Raw genomic sequence first — 22,922 nt, forward strand, 5'->3', positions numbered from 1 at the left:
TCAGTTTTTCTTTCTGTTTTCAGCGGAGGACTGTCTTCCGCGGGAGTATTAGAAATACTCCGGACGTCGCGGGGCAAGCTTTGTAATAGTAACGCGCCGCCGCCGGGGCAGGCGCCGACGTGGGGCACGCCATGGCTGCTGACGTAATTCAATCTGGAATCGCAAGCACTTCCCAATTCATCGAGAAGTTAGGGTTAGGGCTATTCTATCATGGAACCTCAGGTCCCGCCAAGACATGCAGGGAAGCTCCCGGAATAAGGTTAACCCGGAGACATCCCCAAATTCAGTTTCTACCTTCATCAAGGAACGCGACGGAAATTCTGGAAATCCCAGCGCGTGGTCGCCGACAGGACGTAACTCGCTGGTTTGAAGCGAATCATCGCTTCCAAACTTTGACATCGGAATTTCCAAGCCGAAATACCTTGCACAGGATCGACAACCGGGCTCGAGTTCTTCCCAGCAATCGCCTCGGAGATCACAGTTGCAACCATGTACAATCCATATCAACGTGAGTATGCCTTTTTAGCAGGCTACATAACATATACTGACTGGCTCTTAGAGTACGGCTATCCCGGCGTGCCTCCGGGCATGCGTAAGTGATGTCCTTTCCCCTATTCATTGGCACCGTCGAAAGCTGACCTCTCGATTAGCGCCGCCTCCGGGGATGGCACCACCTCCGGGAACCAGTCCTCCCCCCGGAATGCAGCCAACGAATATGCAGCAACCTGGACGACCGGGCGGTTTTCCACCAAACTTCCAGCCACCTCCCAACATGCCCAATATCAACTTCTCTGCCCCAGTCATTCGTCTCGGCACGACTGGTCCTTCGAAATCTGCGAGCCAAGAGGCACAAAAAGGTGATACTAGCGGCCGGCGGGCAGGTATTGGTGCTGGAACCACGGAAACACAACGACATAGCACGCGCGACTCGATTTTGCAGTTGACGCCGCCCACAAAGGACGAGATCTTGCGAACCATCTTTGTAGGTGGAATTACCGAGGGAACTGGAGGTGATGAGGGCGTGGAACGAATTCTCCGCTCTGCTGGGTCATTGCGACGTTGGATCCGTGCCACCGATGCCGATGAGAAGCCCTGCAAGTTTGGCTTTGCCGAATACGAAGACCCGGACAGTCTGAGCGTCGCCGTGGAGGTACTCAAGGATATCGAGGTCCCAGTTAAACGGCAGATGCCACGTGGGGATGATAACAAAATTGAGGGCGAGGTCGAGAAGAACAAGTTACTGGTGAGTTGGGGTATCTAGTCGTCGAGCGTTACTCCTACTGACACGGCTACAGGTAGTTGTGGACGAGAGTTCACTCAAATATATTGATTCATATCGTGAGACCAAAGGTGTGAATGAGAATGAATTCCGAGCGCGGGTAGAGGCCGCTCGACAGAACTTGACCAAGGTCTTGTCGGACCTCTTCAACCCTACTGTCCCCACCCAAACAGAGGATGCCTCCACTGTAGATCGTGAGGGAGATGTATCTATGCAGGATACCGACAAAGATGGAAAGGCGGAGGAGGTTGTGACGATTGCCATTTCTGCAGAAGACGAACTGTCCGACATTCCCCCAGAAATGCGTGAGAGTGTTGCCAAGGAGATTGCAGCCTTCCGAGAGAGAAGCAACCGTCGCGATCTTGAGCGGCTACGAAGAGAGGAGGAAATTGAGTCGATGGAGAGAGAAAGAAGTGCGGGTGGGCGGCCCAATCGACTGGCCTCTCCGCCTTCTACCGCGCCCAGTGGGCCTGCTGCCGGTGCGAATGGGGTGCCCGTTGGTCCTCGCAATGCTCCATCCGGGCCAAAGAGCTCTGGTGTGCAAATTCCCAAAGAGTATCAGAAAGGTGTCTCGTTTGTGAATAGCAGCGGTGTCCCGATTTTTGAAGAAGAGGACGATACCGATGCCAGTGATTCGGAAGTAGAGCGTCGACGTCAGCAGAAGAAGGCTGCCGAAGACGAGAAACGATTCCTCGACCAAGAACGGCGATGGCTAAACCGTGAGCGGAGCCGTGCGGCCGCCTTGGAACGAGAGAAGAAGCGTGACCAGGAAGAAGAGGCCAGAATCTCAAAGGCGAGGGAGGTGATGGCCAAGCGACTCCGCGAATGGAATGATGATGTCGAAATGACCCGCAAGGTCGAAGAGTATTATGCCGACCGTGGCGCGTGGTTGCGAAGCAGGGCTGCCTTCCGCAGTCGAGAGATTGCCGCCGACGAAGCCGATCGTGCGGCCGAGGAGCGCGAGAAGGAGCGGTCTGCTCAGCAGCGCGAGCAAGCTCGCGACCTTGCCGACGACTTCCTGGCCCGCCAGGCCGAAGAGCTCGAGACCCGCCAGGAGGCTCCCCGCGAGCCGCAGCGCTTCAAGCTGTCTCTCGGTGCTGCTGCACAGCAGAAGGCTCAAGCCGCCTCCAATCGTCGTACCGTGGCCGAAGTCGAAGGCTTGTTGGAAGACGAAGAAGAAGCCGCCACTACTACCAAGCGTACCCTCGTTCCGATCAAGTTCGACTCCGCCGCCGAGGCATCTGGACTCTCCGAAGAAGAACGGCAGCAAGCTGCCAGACAACTTGCCGCGGAGATTCCATCGGACAAGGAAGGGCTGTGGAACTGGGACGTCAAATGGGAATATGTCGACGAGTCCATCCTCAGCCAGCAGCTCAAGCCGTTTGTTGAGAAGAAGATCATGGAGTACTTGGGAGTGCAGGAGCAAATGTTGGTGGATGTGGTGGAGGAGCATGTCCGAAACCATGGCCATCCTCAGGAGCTTGTCGAACAGCTGGAGGAGGTGAGTCCCATACTCTTTCCTGCTCTTCCTACCGATAGTATGCTAATTGGTCTGTTTTAGGCCCTCGACGAAGAAGCTCTTGTGCTAGTGAAGAAGCTTTGGCGGATGATCATCTTCTTTTCGGAGAGCGAGCGGCGCGGGCTGTCAACTTGAGATCTATGTACAGTGTTATCGGATCCAATAACTTTTTCTGTCTCGTCTCCTGGCATGTTCTAGAGCTGTATACCTACTCCAGCATTGAGTATCCCATCGCCAATGCAAGATACTTTTATGCAGGTACAATGATTTAGGCTCTGGATGGTTCGAAACTTCAAAGAACTAACCTCGAGTTGCACTTAGCGAATGAGTTATAAGAACTGACCAAGCATGCTGCCTCATGTCGAAGAACCAACTAATAACATTTTCTCGTTTCTTTCGTCACCGTATCCCATAAAGCCATGATTGAGTGCGTCCCATTTCCATCCGACCTCGTCTGGTTCCAAACTGTTCCCAGCCGCGCAGCTCCCAAGTACCCCGACCAACCCTGAAGCGCACTGAGAAAAGCCCATAGCAATCTGGACACCAAACCTCTGCCGTCCCAGCTCAACGATCTGGGTAAGCAATTGATCCAATGAAAAAGGAAAACATGAAGGGGATCGTGGCATGTCCAGCATGCACGGTACATAATGCTGGGTCAAATCATCGGTCATTGCATCCTAACCCTCTGCGCCGCTCAACCGGTTTGCCCTTCTCGATACGATCTGAGACTCTGCTCCAACTCCTGAATCCGCCGACGCAGCATTTCATTCTCCCTCCTCAGGGATTCCAACTCCGCCCGTTGATGCGAAGCATCTTCCTGGCGCGTCGTAGACGAGATTGAAGCAGACCGGAAGCTCTCGCCATTGTATTGCTGCTGTCTCGATGACGTGATCGATGACGCGCGACTACGCCCCGCACGCATGCAGTCACCGGGCGATCGTACGGAGGAAGCTGGGTGGGCCGTGTCCCGTGAGGGCGCGATGCTGGCGACACTCGCTGCCAGCGTCGACGAGCCCGGGGCAAGATGCGAGCTTAAACTCGACGAAGAACGGTGGCGGCGAGAGGATGTCGGGATGGGATGGTGGAATTGACCGTCCAGCGGTTCGTTGAATCCTGTAGATGTTGACGATGCGGTCGATGCCACCGATGCCGTTTGCTGCCGCAGAAGAGTGAGTTCGCGAGTGAGTCGGTTAACCTGGTGTTCGCGGTTCTATGTTAGAAGAGCATCCTTTTGCAGTGAGAGCATGTTGCGGACTACGTACCACTGCCTCTTGTTCCTTCTCGAGCAGAAGATGTAGATCCGCGGCAGTCATTGGACGCGGATGTCGAATTGGACCTGGACCTGACCCGATGAATCATTCGCCCAAGGGTTTCATTCAACTCAGCGGACGAAACCTACCATGATCGATTGTTCCACCTGCTGGCATATCTGCGGGAGGCACGCTACCCGTTGAAAGAAACGAGTTCGGCATCGGCGGCGGGCCCATTGTCTGGGACACTCGCCTCGAGGTGGAGGGTGAATTTAACTCGGAATTGGACTGAACAGAGTGCGGCCGTCGCGGAGACGGCGGGACAGAGTTCAAATCGGGTGCCATGGTGGTGTCGTCGTCCGCGTTCCACGGGCAGACTTATGACGTCGGCGGGTTCGTTCAGACTGGAATGCTGGGTGTTTCATGTGCAATGGGAATCGGCCATTGACTGCAAAGAGGCGCATTCACCGGAGTCATAGAGGGGACAGTCTGCCATGCACTACGGAACTGTATTCGTTGCTGACGATCTCCGTGGACGGTGTCTGGCTGAATTGATGGCTTCAAGGTCCTGGACCTTGGACTCTGGAAGCCCTGCTCGGACGGGTCGGATATCGGATTGATGGTTGGCTTCACTGAAAAGAGGTGCGGCAGTTGGATTATCAATAATTTCTCTATTGGGTGTAGCGCATACCGGAGACAGGACGATAAAGAACTAGTGGTAGCTACCTAGTTTACACCTAAACCTATATGTAACCCTAGGGTTAAGGGTCAACCCGCCAGAGCTTCGGAGTCATGCAACAGCCCTTCTCGCACTGCTTAATAAGACTTGATGCTCAAGGAATGATGTATCAAGATTCCATTGATGTGGTATGTACAGCGCATGTGCACAGCACTGTAGGCCTGCTAGGAAGCAGCAAACTTCAGCGTACTGCACTTGTAACCTGAACGTCCACGGATAGTACTTATTTGATAACAGTCTGTCCGCATCTTCAGACATCTCGCTGCTTCCATTTGAGTGTTGTTAAAGTCGGCTTGTTTCATGGATTGGACTGCTCTTAGGATGTCGTTGTCACGTAATGCGGTCATATTCCAGCGAAGTTGGTCACTTTTGTCATAGTGCTAAGTCAGGTACGTACTCTATGCAAGGCTTCCCAAACCTCACTACGGAGTACTGGATGAAACGTCAGTGAACTTGAACTTGACCTGGTGATGGAATGAGATTCATGCTATGCTTGTCCCACTAACCGAGGCTAAAGAGGAAGACAGTGGTGCCAGTTTTCGGTATCAATGTCTAGGTTGATGGCGACATTCCGTTGATTTTATTTCCGTAGACCCGTTTCAAGTACGTCCTACCTTACTTCGTACATGATGGCCTCTATTTCATAGGGGTCACAATTGGCTGCTTCTTGAATCCGTTTGACCGTACGGACCGTGGAATGTATCAGATATAGGTAGTAAAGCTGTAGGCTATGCATGTCGAGCAAACGTCTTGCGCCTATCAATTGCGCATGAGACTTTTCGCGAGATTGTGCGTTTGCCGCGTTCGGGGCTTTCTCGATATATCACCAGACAGTGGAAGACCAGTTTCAGTGGGGTTCAAGGGCCTTGACTCGTCGGTTGGCTTTTGTGGAGGGGCTCATAACCTGTTGAATTATTGCAGGTTATGTAGCATGTCGAAAGTATCAGAGAAGTAAATGCCGACAGTAAGACTAATGTCAATTCGCTCTGAGTCTACTTGCCCATCCATGTAGGTGGGAGTGACCTTAATTTATGTATATCATTTGACAAACGAAATGCAAGAGATAAAGAAATGACAAACAACAGAGTGAGAAAGGTACTCAAAGAGTGCTGCGATTCATCAGATAATCAACAAAGGAAATGCCATTACTGTATGTGTCCCAGAAGTGATAAATTAAGCTAGGCCGTGACACAGAGCAACCTTGATCTCTTCTATTCGGTTCGGTAAGTCGCCTAGTAGTCAGCCTATCACAATAAATTTGACAATCTCAACAGGTTAGATCCTCGGTCCATCGAGAATGACCTTGGCCTCTTGTGTCTTCCACCAACTCTTCCCCTCCTCACCCGGGAAGGAGTATCTCTCCATGCTTTCTGGCTTCATCTGTACACTATATCCAGGCTCCATGGGGGTAACAATGTATCCATCCTGAACACGAGCCGGATGCTCGAAATGCTCATGCAGATGATCCACATACTCGAGCAGACTCTTCTTCCCGCTAACCACCACGTAATCGATGGTGCTAAGATGCTGCGTGTACTCCGGCAGGCCGACACCGCCCGAATGCGGCACAATGGGCACGCCAAATTTGCGGGCAAGAAGCAAGATAGCCAGGACCTCATTGACGCCGCCAACGCGGCAAGCATCAGGTTGAAGCACCGTCAATGCTCCAGCCTGTAGGAATTGCTTGAACATGATTCGGTTCTGGCACATCTCACCCGTTGCTACTCCAATGGGGCCATGTGGTGTATCGGAAAGTGCCTTGCGAATCGCGGCATGGCCCAGAACATCGTCTGGGGATGTTGGTTCTTCGATGAACCATGGCTTGAACTGGGCCAGTTCCTTCATGTAGCTGATGGCTTCAGGAACAGACCAAACCTATCTCAAAACCGTTCAATGAGCCTCATGAGCGTCTTGTGAAACGGGCAGCCAACGTACCTGATTAGCATCCACCATCAGAACGTTGCCCTTGTCATAGCCGATTACCTCCCGTGCAATGGCCAGTCGCCTCTTGTCGTCCTCGAGATTGCCTCCGACTTTGAGCTTAAAGTGCTTAAATCCAGCCTTGACGCTCTCGTTCAGCAACGCCCGAAGCTTTTCCTCGGAATAACCCAGCCACCCCGCACTTGTTGTGTAAGCTGGAACCGCGCGATTCTGTTCGGCATCCTTGATGCGCTCAGCTTTCGTGGGCTCGACTTCCTTCAGCAGGGCGATCGCCTCTTCCGGCGTGAGCGCGTCCGTGATGTAACGGAAGTCAATGCAACGCACGACCTCCTCGGGAGTCATATCTGCGATGATCCGCCAGACAGGTTTTCGAAGAACCTTTGCCCAGAGATCCCAGAGGGCATTGACAACCGCACCGAGCGCGAGATGAATTACGCCTTTCTCCGGGCCGATCCAGCGCAGTTGGCTGTCCGAGACTAGGTACCGCCATGTCTTGCCCCAGTCTGCGGTAATTTCGTCGAGGTCTTTGCCTACAACGAGCGGGGCGATGGTGCTGATGGCCGCGCAGACAATCTCATTTCCTCGTCCAATTGTGAATGTCTGTTCTCAGTCAGCTCACTGTCATTTCTCTCTCCACCAACTGCGATCAATATACTGTTCGAATCGAGAAAGACGAACCATCCCATGGCCAACGTAGTCGGAATCTGTGAACAGAAGGCAATACGCAGCAGAATAGTCACCGGCTGCGTTCATGGCATCGGAGCCAGTTTTGTCGAGGGAGGTCTAGGGTTTCGTCATGTCAACTTCATGATCCTGTCGGCGCCGAGCTCAGACATTTGTCGACCATACCGGAAACCTCACATCCCGAGTCACGAAACTCGTTATCTTCACCATTCTGTCCTACCAAAAGTTGTTGCAGTAGGAGTATACTAGTTATCGTACTATTAGAGGACAGGCGATGAAAGTTGTAGTGGTAGGGTCACGACGTCATTCGAGTGCTTAGACATACATGAAGGAAACGACGATGGCATTAGAGGCTTGTATAAGTACCCCAAATCCAATCCACGACCAACATATTCCTTCCCGCGCGTTCCTGGAATCAATTCGATCTGTCCCGTGGGGTTGTGGTCGGGACAAGATGGAATTTCCGTGTGCTCTCTTCCTCCGGCTGTTTTGCGATTGGTGGGAAGATTCTGGAGATCGTCATCACCGGATAATTTTACTGTCCAGAAGCTCCTCGGAGCAGCTCCCGACTTCCCCCGCGATCGCTGCAAATCCGAGGTCACGTGGTCCTGTTCCGATTCAAGATCCGACGGCCCAGATCATCGGCAAAAAAAGAAAAAAAATCAAATCAGAGTTCAGCGATTCAGGACAGGAAACGCCCGTCGGATAATATTTTGTTGCAGCAGCCGTAGATCGACAAGTCCTCTGCTGCTGCATCTTTTTTCGAAGGAACCCTCAATACGTAGTCTATGAGCCGCTCCATTCGCTTGCCACACGACTCTATCGAGATCACGGCATTGCTGTGGAAATGCAAAGAGATTCAGCCGTCGGTACGACCGAATCTTCGCCGAACACACTCCAACAGGACGAAACATGACCGAGATGACACTGGTTCTTCCACATTTTGATGGTTCCTAGTAGATGTGCAGGGGGGCATAACCTACCTACAGGTACCTACCTAGGTACTTTTCCAACATTGAAGTCGAGTTTCATACAGCGCCCTTCTAATCCGTCAAGAATTGTTCCCGCCGCTTCGCCTCAATACACCAACGAATTCTCAGCTTTCAGGTTGCCCAGAGGAGGTGACGGACATGGCAGACTGTCATGGGAAACCTCACCTTCAGAATCAAGTGAAAATATGGATGAAGGAAGCGCATTCCAAGGCGCTGCTGTTTTTTTCCAGCCTTTGACTGCATCTTCTCTTTCTCACCTCTCCTTTCAACTCGCCCCAACAACCGATTCCAGTTAGTACAGTAAATCGTAGCTCGCATTCAGAAATACAGTACGGAGTACTGTAGAACATGATTCAATCTTGACCTGCCACGCAGCATCAGAATCGGTTTTCGATCATCCATTATCCAAGTAGCACCTAAAGTTACTCCGGCACCTTAGATCACACAGTCTGTACTCTGTCGCTTTTCCTACCCACATATGTTGAGACTTGCATAAGAAGAGAGGGTAATGTAACTAAGCCAGAACGCGTCAGCGAGAGACTTTGCAGAATGTGGTGACGTAGTACATAGTAACATATATTTTGTGATTCTCCAGGTGTTCTTGTGTTCGGTCACGATCCGTCTGGCAGAAATTATCAGGCGCGCAATCACCGTTTTCATTGCCACATGGTGACCGCATTCAACGTAACTCTCAGAATTCTTACGGACCCTTGCTGTCAATTGAACAGTACTATATTCAAGCAAATATGTCCAACAACGATGCCAATGAGTCACTGAAGGACCTCTGCGCACGGGTCAAGTCGATTCTGCCGGAGCAATTCAGGGACGATGCATGGTATCTCATTGTGGTACGTTGGGCCGTCAAAAGCACTCGGATATGTACTATACAATGAATGGCTCGAGATAACGAGAATCCAAGGCCTCGGTCCTGGTGGGCTGCGGAAAGCCATCTGAATTAGGCGAACTATACACGCTGCTCGTCGAGGGAGTGTCCGATGCGGAAGAAAAACGCATCAAGGACCGCCTGAGCGATGTCCTCATGAAGGAATGGACCCTGGTCGGCATTCCGTTGGTGGTCTACGCCGTGTCCGCGCTAGGCAAGGCGGAACAAGCAAGACTTGAGAAGCGCGGTGTCAAACTAGAGTCTGAGGTATCAGAGGATGGATTGTTACCATTCCCGGAGAAAAGGCATGCAGTCTGATCGCAGAAAAGTCTCCCATACAAAGAGGAAGAGGAAAGCAGTATTGACGAACACGACTGCAGGAAAAACCTCGATCTTGACAAGGCCATCCCAGACCGAGGTACAAAGTTTCTGCAACGACTTTATCGCGAAAATCTCGCGCCTATCAGTGCCTCGTGGGGATCCTATGCGAATGACTTTATGTGGATGGAACGGGCTGTGATTTACGGGCTCTTTCTGTCGGACCATGAAGTGTTGTCGGCCGTCGAGGCCGAGCTGGTAATCCTCTCTAGCATCATGACCCAGGGGCTTGCCGCACCGATTATCTGGCATCTGCGGGGTCTGAGACGACTGGGCGTCAGTGAGGAGGATACGGAGCTTGTGCAGCAGGCTGTGGAGGCTGTTACAGTGTGGTCTGGCAGGTCGGTGGACGGATGGCCGAGAGTGAAGGATGTCCCGGATGACATCTAAGAGGGATTTCGAGCATCCGGCCTCTGTTTAGCATCTTCCATCTCCATAAAAAATATTCACACTACATGTATAGATCGGTTGTGAAGACAGATGCATGGCGTAATTCTGGAAGACCTTTTGCTTTGGTCTGTCCGTTACTGTACATGCGTGGAAGCTTTGCCGTATCAGTTGAAACGTACATTTGGGAATCGAAAAGCAAGCCCAATAATAGACGTACGCGTCCGAAACCGTACCTCACGCCAGCGATTCCCGGCGAGTTTCATATGCCGTCTAAGTCTCTAACCAGACGGGGATCGATCATAGATCACTAGGCCCTAGTTGCCAAGGCGCCAGCCAGCTAACGCCACCTAATACCAAAGATCTTCAATGGGCTCTTCTTCCCTCCCAGTGAGCTGTCGCTGTTTCTTTCTAGGAAGATGCGAGGATGTCCTAGGCAGGTTCAGTCGTACTATCAATGAAGCGAGACATGAGCCCCCGTACCTGGAACATCTAATGCTAGGATCCGGTATTGGAAGTTTTTCTCTTCTGCTGGCCGCACCATGTGCAGGTGGACAACACCGCGGTTCAGTGGTCCTTCCACCTAAAGTACGATATCGTGAGCAACGACCAAAATAGCTCTATCTTGCCGACGCACATTAAACCTCATTACTAAATGTTCTCGGCCCAGTTCGTCCTTGTCAACTTTTGTTCTGTCACAAGTCAGCCTAGGTCCCAGCTCAGTATTCAGGTCAACTTACGCAATGGGCCTGTTGCGAACCCATTTACTCCATGTCGATTCCCCATATGCCGCAATCTTCTTGCCCTCTCCCAACAATGTTGTACACCGCGGGTCATTGCGGATGCGATCTACAGCTATGTCGAACTGTCGAGTCTTGCTGTTCGGGGAGAAAACGTCGAGGTAGAGGAATGTACAGACGCCACCCTATAAAGCAATCAGTAAAGTGCGCCAAGATTCGCACCCATGAATCGCCTCCCACCGTCATGACGACTCCCAAAGCCACCAACAAGAAATTAAATGATTGCTGTGTAGCTCGAGCGACTTTTTCTCTCCCACTCAACTCAGCCCACTTGTACGTCCCATCATCCGACAAGACGGTAATTTGTTTCCTTGATGGCCTAGAACTGCTTTGGCTACCGAGATCGCTGTGCGTCGCATACCATCGTATACGTCCACTCGGAGCTAGGAAATGAAAGGCCGACTGTACTCGTAGCCCGACAGGGAAAGGTTGCGACGGCCGCAAAGGGAGAGAATAGAGCAGATTTGGTCGAAGACACACGGCCATGACTGAAGCTAGAGAAGACCTTGATAATCGCAAGAAATCAAACTCCCTCAAGTACGGTCCCAGACTCGAACCAAACGTGAAGCTTCCCAGGTCAGTTTCTCCGCAATCTTCTTTCCATCACGTGATTGAATTTGGGAGTTCTGCAACCAGGAATCTGTGCTTCATGACAATAAATCAAGAGGCGCAAAGTGAGAAGACGATATAAATCCCAGAAACGAACGTTTTCGAAGGTTGAAGAGGGTGTGTTTTCGCTCAGAGCAAACACTTGAACCTCAACTGGCTTGAAGATCAAGTCATGGTTGATGCCAAAATCGGAAAGGGATAAAACTGCACGCTAACCAAATACGGAGTAGCGCGGAGGGCGCAAACCCGTTCGGGGTATCGTGACTGACCACGTTCGCCTTAACCTAGGCCTACTCCAGGAAACGAGTCCGCTTCGCAATCAGAACGGCCACAACGAATCTGAAAGACGGGTTACAACAGTACGGTGTGGCCGTATTTTCTCTGCCATGAGTGCAACGAAGGCGCAGTCCCAGAAAATTTTCGAGAAGCTGCGGTCGAAACCCGCAAATAAAGTACCTCTTCCCATGCCCCTTACCGCTCCTCACGGCAACAAGACTGATTGCGTCCTAGGTATGCTTCGACTGCGGATCAAAGAATCCAACCTGGTCGTCGGTTCCGTTTGGCATCTACCTTTGTCTCGACTGTTCGGCCCACCACCGTAATCTCGGTGTTCATATCTCCTTCGTTCGTTCGACGAACCTTGACCGTAGGCACTCTCGCTCTCCTTTATGTGACGAATGTCGATTATTGACGCACTCACTCTATAGAATGGCAGTGGGATCAGCTCCGGATTATGAAAGTTGGCGGCAATGAGTCCGCCACAAAATTCTTCCAGGCTAATGGTGGCTCCGCTGCCTTAGCTAGCAAAGATCTCAAAACCAAATATACGTCAAGTGCGGCACTGAAATACAAAGAGGAACTCAAACGAAGAGCTGCCTTAGATGCCCAAGAGTGAGTCATGCGTGACGCCAATGTACCGTGCGTGCGAATTGACGGAGCGTAGGTACCCTGACGAAGTTGTGATTACCGACGTCCCTGCCGGTACTCCCGGAGAGGATGGATCGACTCCGACTGGGGAGGAAGAGGACGATTTCTTCTCATCATGGGATAAGCCTGCAATCAAGCGACCGAGCAATCCGCCGTCTCGAGTGGGAACGCCATCTCAGACTAGCCGTTCTGCATCTCCTTTCTTGACGCCTGGTGCGAACAGCAACGGCTCGCGGCCGAAGTCGCCTTTGTCGACAACTGAGAAACAAGAATCAGCGCCTCCGGTCGCTGTTCGGACAGGGTCAGCTGTTCGGAAAACAGCTACAAGTTCTGGCGCTAAGAAAGGAAGCATACTCAGCTCCAAAAAGACGCAGAAGCTTGGTGCGCGAAAAGTGAGCAGCGGCGAAGGTATTGACTTTGAGGAGGCAGAGCGGAAGGCCAAGGAGGAGGCGGAACGTATAGAACGGTTGGGCTATGATCCCAACGCGGAAGAGGCAGAGGCCGCGAATAAAGAGTCTACCGCGGCGACGAAGATTGCTTCACCCACTCCACTCAGCCCTTCTCGCCCAGGATTTGGTGCCACCTCCAGTTCGCACGAGAGGAAGTCCAGCGATGTAGACAAAGTGGGCAAGGGCATCGAGCGCCTCGGGTTTGGCCAAATCAGCAAAGCCCCTGCGCCCAAGAAGCCTGGGTTTGGCGCCACCGGACCAGCTCGCTCCGCTGTTGATGGTACGAGATATTCTTCTCATGGGGTCTACAAGTAATAGATGCTGACGTGAACTGTAGAAGAGGAACTGGCTCAGACCAAGGCCCGCTTCGGCAACCAGAAGAGTATCTCATCTGATGAGTTCTTTGGCCGAAACCAATTCGACCCTGCCGCCCAAGCCGAGGCTAAAGCCCGCCTACAGCAGTTCGAGGGTGCTACAGCCATCTCTAGCAATGCTTACTTTGGGCGGCCAGAGGATGATTTCCCGTCTGCTGACGATTTCGGCGGTTACGGGGATCTGGAGAGCGCCGCGAAGGATTTCATTCGACGGTTCGGTATCACTGCAGCTGATGACTTGGAAAACCTGACGCAAGTATTGGGGGAGGGTGCCAGCAAGTTGCAAAGTTGTAGTTTTTTTTTTTTTTTTTTTTTTTTTTTTTCTTCTCCCTTCGACTATTTGGGACCTTCAGCTGACGAGTTGGGCACAGGTGCTATTCGCAGCTACCTCAACAGCTGAACGTTTGCTCTGGAGCGTCGGGAGTTTTTCATATCGCAAAACACCCTTGTATCATCAACTCTTTGCTGGTCGAGAAAGTGGCATCATGCCACCGATGATTGCCTAGATTGATGCTTGTCTTTGATCACGTTCGACATGTTGTTTCAGCGTAGCAATTAGGTAGTAATGATATTTCAAAGAGTACATAGACTGCAAGATACTGTACACCTCCTGTCTATCTACTGCCACTGCTAACGGAAGAGAGGCCTGTCACTCAAGTCCGATACATCGCATCTGCCATCTTCCCGACCTGCGCCATTTCCTTGACATCATGCACACGAACGATATCCGCACCGCCCGCTATACTCGCCGTGATCGCCGCCGCCGTGCCATGGACGCGATCCGCGGGGTTTTCGACGCCAGTGATCCGTCCGATAAACGACTTGCGGCTGGTCCCGATCAACCAAGGAAAATACTCGAACCCTTCGGTCTGCGCGCGCAAGACATTGAGCTCCCGCAGTAGCGTCAGGTTTTGCGCTTGATTCTTGGCAAAGCCGATCCCCGGATCGAGGATCATGCGCCATCGACGCACGCCCGCTTCTTCGGCCGCGCGGACGCGCGCGAGCAGCTCGCTGCCAACGTCCGCGGTTACCCCGTTGGGGTAGTTGGTGAGTTTGGTCATCGTGCTGGGCTCGCCGCGCATGTGCATCAGGATCACCGTCTTGCCAGTCTGCGCCATGGTGCGGAGCATGGCCGGGTCTAGGGTTCCGGCGGAGACGTCGTTGATGATATCGACGCCGGCGGCGCAGGCTTCGGCTGCGACTCGTGCAGAAAATGTGTCGATGCTTAGTGCGACGTTTGCTGCTTCAGGGATCGAGCTGCGGATGTGCCGTATGACTGGAATCACCCGCGAGAGCTCTTCGTCCTCGCTGATGCGCTCGGATTGCGGGCGTGTGCTTTGCCCGCCAATGTCGATGATGGTGGCTCCCGCGGCGATCATCTCGCGGACTGTGGTGGTCAGCTGGTCGAGATTGTCGGCGGTGTAGAGGTGGCGGCCGCCGTCGGAAAACGAATCTGGTGTGGCGTTTAGAATGGCCATTATGAGAGTTTTGCGCTTGGGGTTTGATGGATCAAGGGGCGGCAGATTCGGGCTCAGTGGAACAGTGACAGCAGGTGGTGGAGAGAAAGGAGGAAGGGCCTTAAAAGCTGAGAGAACGGTGACATCTCTGCCCAGAGGCGGCACTCGTTCGTGAGGTATTAGCCTGTTCATATTAGCACCGTTCCTTATGCCTCCGAGTCCTTGGATGCATACTGAGAAAGTGGCCGAAGGACAAAGTCTCGCTCCAGCATCAGTTTGTGAGGGATGTTCAAACGAGGATGGGACATTGTCTCTTGATCATAAAGTAGAATATCGAGATCAATCACTCGTGGCCCTTTGTCGATGGTCTTTTTCCGTCCCAGGCCATTCTCGATGCCTTGCAGAGTGTCCAGCAATTCAATGGGTCCGAGAGTAGTCTCAACCTGGACACGGCATCAGACATCATTCAGACTGGAGCTTCCTGCAATCACTCACCTCGCAAACTCCATTGATAAACGGGTCTTGATCAAGAACATACATTGGCGCTGTCTCGAAAAGCGAGCTTGTTCTTCGAACTCGAATGCCAGCCCGGTCCATCTCCAAGCATGCTTTCTCAATCATGGCTACACGGTCTCCCATGTTGCTCCCTAGTGCAATGAAGGCTCGGTGGAGAGGCCTTCCAGAGGCCTCGTCCACCTTCCGGCCATACTCAATGGCATTGCTTGTCTGACCACTAGTGGAGATCACCCTCATGTTCTGGGACAAAGGCTTCCATTGCGGGAAGCAGGCCCTATTGGCGGCGGTACCGAGGTCCCTCCAACGACGCAATGCGACATCTATCCAAAGTCTCAGCTCTTGTTCACTCAATGCGCACAAGAGAAGCCAAGGATCGCCACATAAGTCACGTGTACGGTGATGATGCACCTTGTACGTGTCGAGCAGTCCATCTCAAGGATGTCAGGACATACCAATTGAGCATGCATTGTCAAAGAATCTATTGAGAAACGTTAAACACAGACGCGATGAGACACGAACGAGCAATACTACTGCGATGGAGTTATCCTACCTATGACCGGTAGAAATGTCTCTGTATTGACCCCAGAGACGGTATTTGCCCAAGGGTCTTCTCCAACAGTGATGTCCTGGTAGAAGCCAGAGCTCTAGCCCATTTTTGCAGCAGCGCCAGTCTCGGCTGAGAGCCATACTGACGATGGAAGTCGATCAAAGCAAAGTCCGGCCGAAATGCCGATCTCCATGCAAATCACATGGCACATGCCTTGGCGGATGTGACTTGTCAGGTCATTTACTTTGGGATACATAAGAGTAACGTGCTCGTATACTTAGCCAAATATAGTACCTAACGATGGATTGTTCCACTTTTTGCGTCACTGGCCAATCACGATACGTTATGTTCTCTTGTACGCCTGTTCAACTCGAGCAATTGCGACTGTCAACTGGCTTAACCAAGGCCCATTCTTGGGTTTCCGATCTCCGCAGATAACCTAGCCTCCCTGGCTGTCAACTTACCGAGGCATGTGCCCCAGATTTGGACAAGAGCCCTCGGCGGCTCGGCTGGCCTGAATGCAACGGACACGACTACATAAGGACAGCACCTCGCGATTGCATGGGGTTCCTCAGAATTTCTTTGTTCGATTTGAACTCTTCGATTTAATAGTACATCAGAGAGAAACTCGGGCACGAAACGAGTCATCATGGCGTCTCCTCGTGAGTATCCCAACCTGCAAACAACAGTCGCATTTCGGCCCGAATCTCTAACCAAACCACTGGATAGAGCGAATTCGTACCCCGATCACCGATCTGCTCAAGATCAACCATCCCATCCTCTTGGCTGGGATGAACGTCGCGGCCGGTCCTAAACTGGCTGCAGCAGTCACAAACGCCGGCGGCCTCGGAGTCATCGGCGGTGTGGGGTACACTCCAGAAATGTTGAAGGAACAAATCGAGGAGCTGAAGAGCTATCTGCATGATAAGAACGCACCGTTTGGTGTTGATCTTCTTCTGCCCCAAGTTGGAGGAAACGCGCGAAAGACGAAGTAGGTGGACACTTTTCATTCACTTGCGGCCAAGATGCAGTGAGATCAATGCTGACCTGAGGGACTGCTTCTAGCTACGACTACACCAAGGGCAAGCTCAACGAATTGATCGACATCATCATCGAGAGCGGAGCGAAGCTTTTCGTCTCTGCTGTTGGCGTCCCGCCCAAGGCCGTGGTAGAGAAACTCCATAAGGCAGGCGTGCTGTACATGAACATGATCGGCCACCCGAAGCACGTCAAGAAATGCTTGGACATTGGCGTTGATATTATCTGCGCTCAAGGCGGCGAAGGTGGTGGCCACACGGGCGATGTTCCAACGACAGTCCTGATTCCTGCCGTGGCCAAGATGGTCGAGGGTCACAAGAGCCCTCTCACCGGCCAGCCTGTGCAAGTTATCGCTGCCGGTGGTTTGTTCAGCGGACAGTCTGTCGCTGCCGCCCTGATGCTCGGCGCATCTGCTGTGTGGATTGGAACCCGCTTTATCCTGTCCGATGAAGCTGGTGCTCCGGAAGCGCACAAGGAGGCTGTTCGCACAGCCGGGTTCGATGATACCGTGAGGACGATCATCTTTACTGTAGGTTCCCATTCTTCTTGTCGGAATAACTGGGTTGCTGACTGAGAACAACAGGGCCGTCCCTTGCGCGTGCGAAACAACCCGTACATCCAGAACTGGGAAGAGAACCGCCAGCAGGAGATCAAGGAACTTACCTCGAAGGGCATCATCCCTGTGGAACATGACATGGAGAACCTGCCCGACGATGTGGACGACGAAACCTTGGAACATGCCCGTCCTTACCTGATGGGCAAGGTCGCTGCCGTCGTCAATGAGAAGAAGCCTGCCAAGGCCATTGTCGACGAGTTGGTGAATGATGCAGTTGAGTGGTTGCAGAAGGGCAACAGAATGATTGCGAAGCTGTAGTTTGTTCATAGAATCTGTATTTTATTCTGTGATGATTGATGTCTCCTAGAATTGCATCGGTGGCCACCGAATTTGGATGGATTGGCCAAGGGCTAACACGGTGTTCCAAGGGAGCAGAAAAACAGAATGACATTTCAATCGCAACTTTTGTTTTTAGCACCAGTAGAACTCGGAATCAACCTGACAAAAAGAGTATTCACGATAGAAAAAGACATTGATTCCATTGCTCCGAATTGATGATTTTACTCGATCGTACGACATAACAAACCATCGTCAATCCCTCCCATCAGATCATTATTCACATCCACTCTCATGATCCATCAGTGCACAAGATAGCCTCCCGCTCGCTCGCCATTTTTCGCATTGATTGATGGACCAACTCTATGAAAACAAAGGACGCGACAAAGACCTGAAGAGGACGGGGTTTGCGGAGAAACGACGATGCGAAAACGGAACGCGAGTTATGTCATCTATCGGTACTTGTAGAAGCCAATATCGTTGGCCTTCTCGCGGAAGCACTATTACCAACCAAGCCCCGTCAGAAACATCGTCCGAATTGCGGTAGAGGATCTCGACGAACCTGACGGCAGACAAGCAGACCGTACTTGCGGATCAGACCAGCTCGGTGAGTGCACACGCGGCTGTGGAAAGAGAGCAGTTAGCACATGGAAATCTCACTCGATTGAGAACTTCGTTGCTGCCTCGCTCCGGGAATTCCATTCTTTCGGTGCTCGTCACAATGCCCCTCGGAATAGGCCCTCCACATCGTCTCTCGTTGCATCTTAACCAGAAATCCCCCTCCCAGCAAGTATAACACCAAATCGAATGAAGAACACCCGAAGCGAGGTTCTCCCAGAAGGCATTAGGACCCGAACTAGATCTTACCATTGGCGGCTGCCCTTGCCGAACTTGCGCGGACGGCTGTACCAAACGGAGTCGTGCGACATGGTGGATGTGAGTTTGACGCGGACGTGCGCAGGAAAAACTTTGACCGCTGCGAAGGGGACGAAGACTGCGACGTTTGGTTCACCGAGGGTGTTGCGTTGTGCTTCAAGATCGAGAGTTCCAAGCTCGGCTTCTGCAAGTTTTACTGTGTGCCCTTTGGCTGGCCGCGGTCTTGGCGGCGGGTTAGCGAGACTTTCCTTATTCTGGAAAGATATGGTCACGTGACTAGTATCAGATTAGGGTACTGCCCTAAAGTCATCGCCTCTTTTGGAAAAGGCACCGGGAAGCTTTGATGGTCATTCATTTGGGAGACAAGGATTGCATGATTGTTGTGCTTCGTTTGTATCGGAAACTAGGACCAACCGCAGATTGTTCTAAGTAAACTTCCTTTGTTAGAGAATGCACTATCAAGAGCTACAGGCATAACTGAATGGAGCGTGGCGATCGCTGGACTTCAAGGGCTTTACCATACACCAACTACTGGAATTCAAGCATCGCCTGACGCGACCAGAAACCGGGTGAACAATAATGCATATGTTGGTTGGATTTTGCGGGTAGTTGCATCTATCGAGTGATAGGTCTTCGGGAATTTTTCCATCGAAAGCATTAACTTCCGGCCACACCCCCAGCCAGCATCATTGCTGCTAACCACAGTAGTACATGGTAAGTACATCGTCCATGCTGCATCTTTCAACCTCTACTGCATCTAACATGTTATGGAATGGTCTTGTCATGTCCTCGCATTCCATCCGACGTTTGTTCATGGAATTGGGGAGTTGTACCAGCTCCGACTCGACTGAAGTTAGGGTTGCTGGAAGCTTACCGTATCCGGCAATTCAGAATCGCCGCTTTAAAATTGCTGTTCATTGCTTGGTTTCCCCTACCAAAGTAAAGCAGGAGTCCCTCTACACTCAATCGTTGATAATGCAAGATGGATTAATTTCCCCGTCATATATCGTATTGAATCATAGGCCTACCAAAGAAGGTGGATTCATAATCAGAGCGCGAGGATGGAAGTTCACCTTTTCTGCCTCGGGATTGTAATCACGTGATCCTCGCTAGCTCTTAGGCCACAGGTCGTCCTGCGCCACTCCGGGGCTTATCAAAAGAAATCCACAACACCTCCACTGCGAAACCCAGGAAATTTGAAAGCCAGAACAGAAAGTCAACATTCAACAGCAAAGATGTCGAAAGTTGAGAAGTAAGTGTATTGTCTCTTATACGGAGTCAAGCAAAAGTTCGCTAATGGGTGATCAACCGTCTACAGCCGCGCCGACTGGGCCGACGACGAGGAGTTCGATGATGCCTCAGTGCTCCCCCCACAGCAAGTGACAACGAATAAAGATGGCACGAAAACTGTCGTTTCATATCGATTCAATGACGAGAACAAGAAGGTCAAAGTGACGCGCAAAATCCGCACGACGGTGGTCAAAGAGCACGTCAACCCCCGAGTGGCGGAACGAAGAACATGGGCCAAATTCGGGTTGGAGAAAGGCCACCCGCCGGGCCCGTCACTCGATACTACCACTATTGGCGAGAACATGATCTTCCGACCAAGCGTGAACTGGAAGGCCCAGGCCAAGGAAGATGCGGAGAAAGAAGCAGAAAAGAGTGGTGCCAAGGGCCAGCTCAAGGACAAGAAAGTCAAGTGCCGAATCTGCAGCGGCGAGCACTTCACGGCGCGTTGTCCGTTCAAGGATACCATGGCTCCCGTCGACGAACCGGCAGGTCCTGCTGGTGGCCTTGATACCGATCGCTCTGCTACACCGACCGGTGCCCTGGGGCCGAGCCCAGGAAGCTACGTGCCGCCTCATCTGCGCAAAGGCGGTGCTGCTGCTGGCGAGAAGATGGGTGGCAAGTACGAGCGGGACGATCTGGCTACGTTGAGGGTGACGAACGTGAGTCTCTTCCGTATTTCCATACGGACGACGTGATGCTAACTTCATGATTAGGTATCCGAATTGGCCGAAGAGCAAGAATTACGCGATCTCTTCGAGCGTTTCGGCCGCGTCACCAGAGTCTTCCTTGCTCGCGACCGAGACACACAAAAGGCCAAAGGCTTCGCGTTCATCAGCTTTGCGGATCGAAGCGATGCCGCTCGAGCATGTGAAAAATTGGATGGCTGTACGTTTCAGACCTTGAAATCCCCCTGTCGATTTGTCGAGCTAACTTTAAATTAGTTGGTTACCGCCACCTCATTCTCCGAGTGGAATTTGCTAAGCGGGCATCTTAATCTTTGTTCCAGAATCTGTGCTTAGACTGTCATGACTGTCAAACAAAAAGAATGGGGATATCGTTTTGTCACTTGCTCGTTCACTTAGAGATACCATATTTCATGCTGATGGGAGCTTCATGGTAGTCATTCCTCTGATGTCATGAACTCGGCTGTATTGTATGATTGTATGCGGATAACCTTTTCTTCTTTGCCTTTGTCCCCTCAGGGATCTTAATCGTGCTTACAATGTCGTGCCTCTGCCTTGAGCCTATCCTTGCGATGAATTGAGAAATCCCGGATTCTGCGAGTTCTGCTGCATCATTTGCCCCAAGCAATATTGGTTCCAAGCGTAGCCTATTCGAGCCTTGTTGCGGCGCATGTTGCATCCTAGCAGGGCGCAAATCCCCTTCCCATTGACCTGGACAGTTTGAATTAGCGGTGAGGGTAGCTTGCTGACCTTGGAGTCTGTCCAGTCTTCAGCTTGTCGATTGCTCGGTCATTGAGGTCCTTTCCACGGACCTATTGTGTGTGAACAAGTATCAAACTACAAGGGTTCCGATGCTTTTTGTCTTTCCCAATCGGCAACACATTCTTTTTCTTTTTTTTTTTTTTTTTTTTTTTTTTTTTTTCGATTTGACCGCGCCTGCTTCATATCGATGTGAACTGACCCTGAAGGTGTCAACTACACAGGGCACGTGTAACATTCTCACACAATGTCATTTCAATCGCAGCTGACTCTCCTGCCGCCTCGGCGCCTAGGAAGTCCTCGGAACGAAGCCCCGACCACTCCAGGGATGCGAGCTATGCGAGCTCAAGGTTCCCCGTTGCCTGTGAAGCCAGCCTCTTGAACGTTTCCAGCGGAACAGTGTTGATGGGCCGATGGAGCAAATGCCGAGTTTAACGAATTCCAAGCTATTCCACCTGGGCCTCGTCTTCCTCTCGATGGGAAGTGACACCTCGTTGGTCTGACGCATCCGACTCGTTACACGCCGGTAACGCTCATGCATACCGCGAACACAAGACAAGGCCAATGGTGCTCCCCCGTCGAGGTTGCGTCGGATTGGGCCACGATGGGGGAAGAGCCTGGGCTTTGCTCCGGTGACCGGGATCGAACCAGACACGGCATCCATGTGAGCTGAAACTGCGGATGGGCGGGCAATTTCTGACGCACATTCGCTGCTGTTAGCTGGGCCATGATATGCATCGATGCTAGGCCAAATTCAATCCGTAGCTGGCCCTAAATTGTTGTCATTCGCCACGGCTCTTGGAGGACTGTTACTCAAACTGGGCGGTCTCGAATTGCCGCACCGCGGGGATTGAGTCTCGACGGAGCAGCCCTCCCTAAACCTTGGACAATCCCAGCGGCGGGCAATGCCCACTTCGCAGCAGCATACGACCTCTTCTCCCGCTGGTCCTACTGGTGAGGGCAACTTGACACGACCCACTGAAGGTGTGTCACCCAGCGTGTGAACCAAAATGTCTCTGGAAGCTTATTGTTCGGCTCGTCTGCTGTCGACAAGGCCGAGGACGGCCCCAGCATTGACTGGTGGTCAGCCTGTCCGGGATATACTGGCTTCAGGTACCGAAGACTCATCACGACGAGGACCCGTGGCCCCAGCTAGATGGCACTCCATGTAACTGATACAAGGAAACTCGTGGCGAAGTCACGAACTGGTACCTACTCATTCTCAATACTCAGCTTGAATGACCACAAAATGCGACTCTCTTTCAGGCATTGCTCTTCAAAACACGTTCTCGAACCAAGTCATAGCCTGTGAGACGGTGGCCTATGGGCCGAGCAAAAAGGCCACTTTGACAGTGAATCATCAGGCACTTCCGGTTCCCAAAAACCATGCACCATGGCATGGCAATGATACGGTTATGACTTCACTCGCACAATGACTATCAAAGGAGGTAACGTAACTGTACTCGTATGGCCTCCTGGCTTCAGCAAAGTTGCTGGAACCTGTCGATACCCGCATCCATCTCGTGGATTAATAATACCCCATGATTGTATTGTTGCCAGTTGACGAAAGGGTATTCAACGATTTCCAATCCCCATCGTCGAGATCTTCCGTTCTAGATGAGGTCCTCGTTGCAGTGAAGTTCCCAGGGAACC

At 51.9% G+C, this 22,922-nt stretch overlaps 10 protein-coding genes across 10 annotated transcripts; 5 read left to right on the top strand and 5 right to left on the bottom strand.

Moving 5' to 3' along the window:
- Nucleotides 1–489: 489 nt before the first annotated feature.
- Nucleotides 490–2,933, top strand: VTN31DRAFT_4189 (uncharacterized protein; the record flags this gene model as incomplete). Its single annotated transcript, XM_069404549.1, has 5 exons — nucleotides 490–508; nucleotides 560–592; nucleotides 651–1,243; nucleotides 1,296–2,780; nucleotides 2,841–2,933. 5 exons carry the CDS (start codon nucleotides 490–492, stop codon nucleotides 2,931–2,933), a joined length of 2,223 nt encoding a protein of 740 aa, XP_069261512.1.
- Nucleotides 2,934–3,492: 559 nt separating this feature from the next.
- On the bottom strand, nucleotides 3,493–4,393 carry VTN31DRAFT_4190 (uncharacterized protein; the record flags this gene model as incomplete). The annotated part of the gene is made up of 3 exons (XM_069404551.1): nucleotides 3,493–3,993; nucleotides 4,061–4,140; nucleotides 4,198–4,393. The coding sequence occupies 3 exons, from the start codon at nucleotides 4,391–4,393 to the stop codon at nucleotides 3,493–3,495; spliced, it is 777 nt and encodes a 258-aa protein (XP_069261513.1).
- Nucleotides 4,394–6,062: 1,669 nt separating this feature from the next.
- VTN31DRAFT_4191 (uncharacterized protein) lies at nucleotides 6,063–7,622 on the bottom strand (the record flags this gene model as incomplete). Its single annotated transcript, XM_069404552.1, has 4 exons — nucleotides 6,063–6,662; nucleotides 6,723–7,328; nucleotides 7,407–7,511; nucleotides 7,578–7,622. The coding sequence occupies 4 exons, from the start codon at nucleotides 7,620–7,622 to the stop codon at nucleotides 6,063–6,065; spliced, it is 1,356 nt and encodes a 451-aa protein (XP_069261514.1).
- Nucleotides 7,623–9,150: 1,528 nt separating this feature from the next.
- VTN31DRAFT_4192 (uncharacterized protein) lies at nucleotides 9,151–10,055 on the top strand (the record flags this gene model as incomplete). The annotated part of the gene is made up of 3 exons (XM_069404553.1): nucleotides 9,151–9,252; nucleotides 9,324–9,592; nucleotides 9,668–10,055. 3 exons carry the CDS (start codon nucleotides 9,151–9,153, stop codon nucleotides 10,053–10,055), a joined length of 759 nt encoding a protein of 252 aa, XP_069261515.1.
- A 337-nt stretch (nucleotides 10,056–10,392) lies between these two features.
- Nucleotides 10,393–11,338, bottom strand: VTN31DRAFT_4193 (uncharacterized protein; the record flags this gene model as incomplete). The annotated part of the gene is made up of 5 exons (XM_069404554.1): nucleotides 10,393–10,484; nucleotides 10,536–10,635; nucleotides 10,690–10,744; nucleotides 10,793–10,977; nucleotides 11,033–11,338. The coding sequence occupies 5 exons, from the start codon at nucleotides 11,336–11,338 to the stop codon at nucleotides 10,393–10,395; spliced, it is 738 nt and encodes a 245-aa protein (XP_069261516.1).
- Nucleotides 11,339–11,847: 509 nt separating this feature from the next.
- VTN31DRAFT_4194 (uncharacterized protein) lies at nucleotides 11,848–13,611 on the top strand (the record flags this gene model as incomplete). The annotated part of the gene is made up of 6 exons (XM_069404555.1): nucleotides 11,848–11,913; nucleotides 11,972–12,107; nucleotides 12,169–12,352; nucleotides 12,405–13,117; nucleotides 13,175–13,498; nucleotides 13,583–13,611. 6 exons carry the CDS (start codon nucleotides 11,848–11,850, stop codon nucleotides 13,609–13,611), a joined length of 1,452 nt encoding a protein of 483 aa, XP_069261517.1.
- Nucleotides 13,612–13,864: 253 nt separating this feature from the next.
- VTN31DRAFT_4195 (uncharacterized protein) lies at nucleotides 13,865–15,871 on the bottom strand (the record flags this gene model as incomplete). Its single annotated transcript, XM_069404556.1, has 5 exons — nucleotides 13,865–14,852; nucleotides 14,903–15,111; nucleotides 15,164–15,504; nucleotides 15,637–15,662; nucleotides 15,735–15,871. 5 exons carry the CDS (start codon nucleotides 15,869–15,871, stop codon nucleotides 13,865–13,867), a joined length of 1,701 nt encoding a protein of 566 aa, XP_069261518.1.
- A 509-nt stretch (nucleotides 15,872–16,380) lies between these two features.
- VTN31DRAFT_4196 (uncharacterized protein) lies at nucleotides 16,381–17,643 on the top strand (the record flags this gene model as incomplete). Its single annotated transcript, XM_069404557.1, has 4 exons — nucleotides 16,381–16,393; nucleotides 16,461–16,722; nucleotides 16,797–17,298; nucleotides 17,353–17,643. 4 exons carry the CDS (start codon nucleotides 16,381–16,383, stop codon nucleotides 17,641–17,643), a joined length of 1,068 nt encoding a protein of 355 aa, XP_069261519.1.
- Nucleotides 17,644–18,113: 470 nt separating this feature from the next.
- On the bottom strand, nucleotides 18,114–18,590 carry VTN31DRAFT_4197 (40S ribosomal protein uS14; the record flags this gene model as incomplete). The annotated part of the gene is made up of 3 exons (XM_069404558.1): nucleotides 18,114–18,161; nucleotides 18,224–18,284; nucleotides 18,529–18,590. The coding sequence occupies 3 exons, from the start codon at nucleotides 18,588–18,590 to the stop codon at nucleotides 18,114–18,116; spliced, it is 171 nt and encodes a 56-aa protein (XP_069261520.1).
- A 1,182-nt stretch (nucleotides 18,591–19,772) lies between these two features.
- On the top strand, nucleotides 19,773–20,821 carry VTN31DRAFT_4198 (uncharacterized protein; the record flags this gene model as incomplete). The annotated part of the gene is made up of 4 exons (XM_069404559.1): nucleotides 19,773–19,789; nucleotides 19,856–20,486; nucleotides 20,541–20,712; nucleotides 20,769–20,821. 4 exons carry the CDS (start codon nucleotides 19,773–19,775, stop codon nucleotides 20,819–20,821), a joined length of 873 nt encoding a protein of 290 aa, XP_069261521.1.
- Between the last annotated feature and the right edge of the window lie 2,101 nt (nucleotides 20,822–22,922).

The sequence above is a fragment of the Thermomyces dupontii genome (genome assembly GCF_041956625.1).
Source record: "Thermomyces dupontii strain NRRL 2155 unplaced genomic scaffold VTN31scaffold_3, whole genome shotgun sequence".
NCBI classification, from domain to species: domain Eukaryota; kingdom Fungi; phylum Ascomycota; class Eurotiomycetes; order Eurotiales; family Trichocomaceae; genus Thermomyces; species Thermomyces dupontii.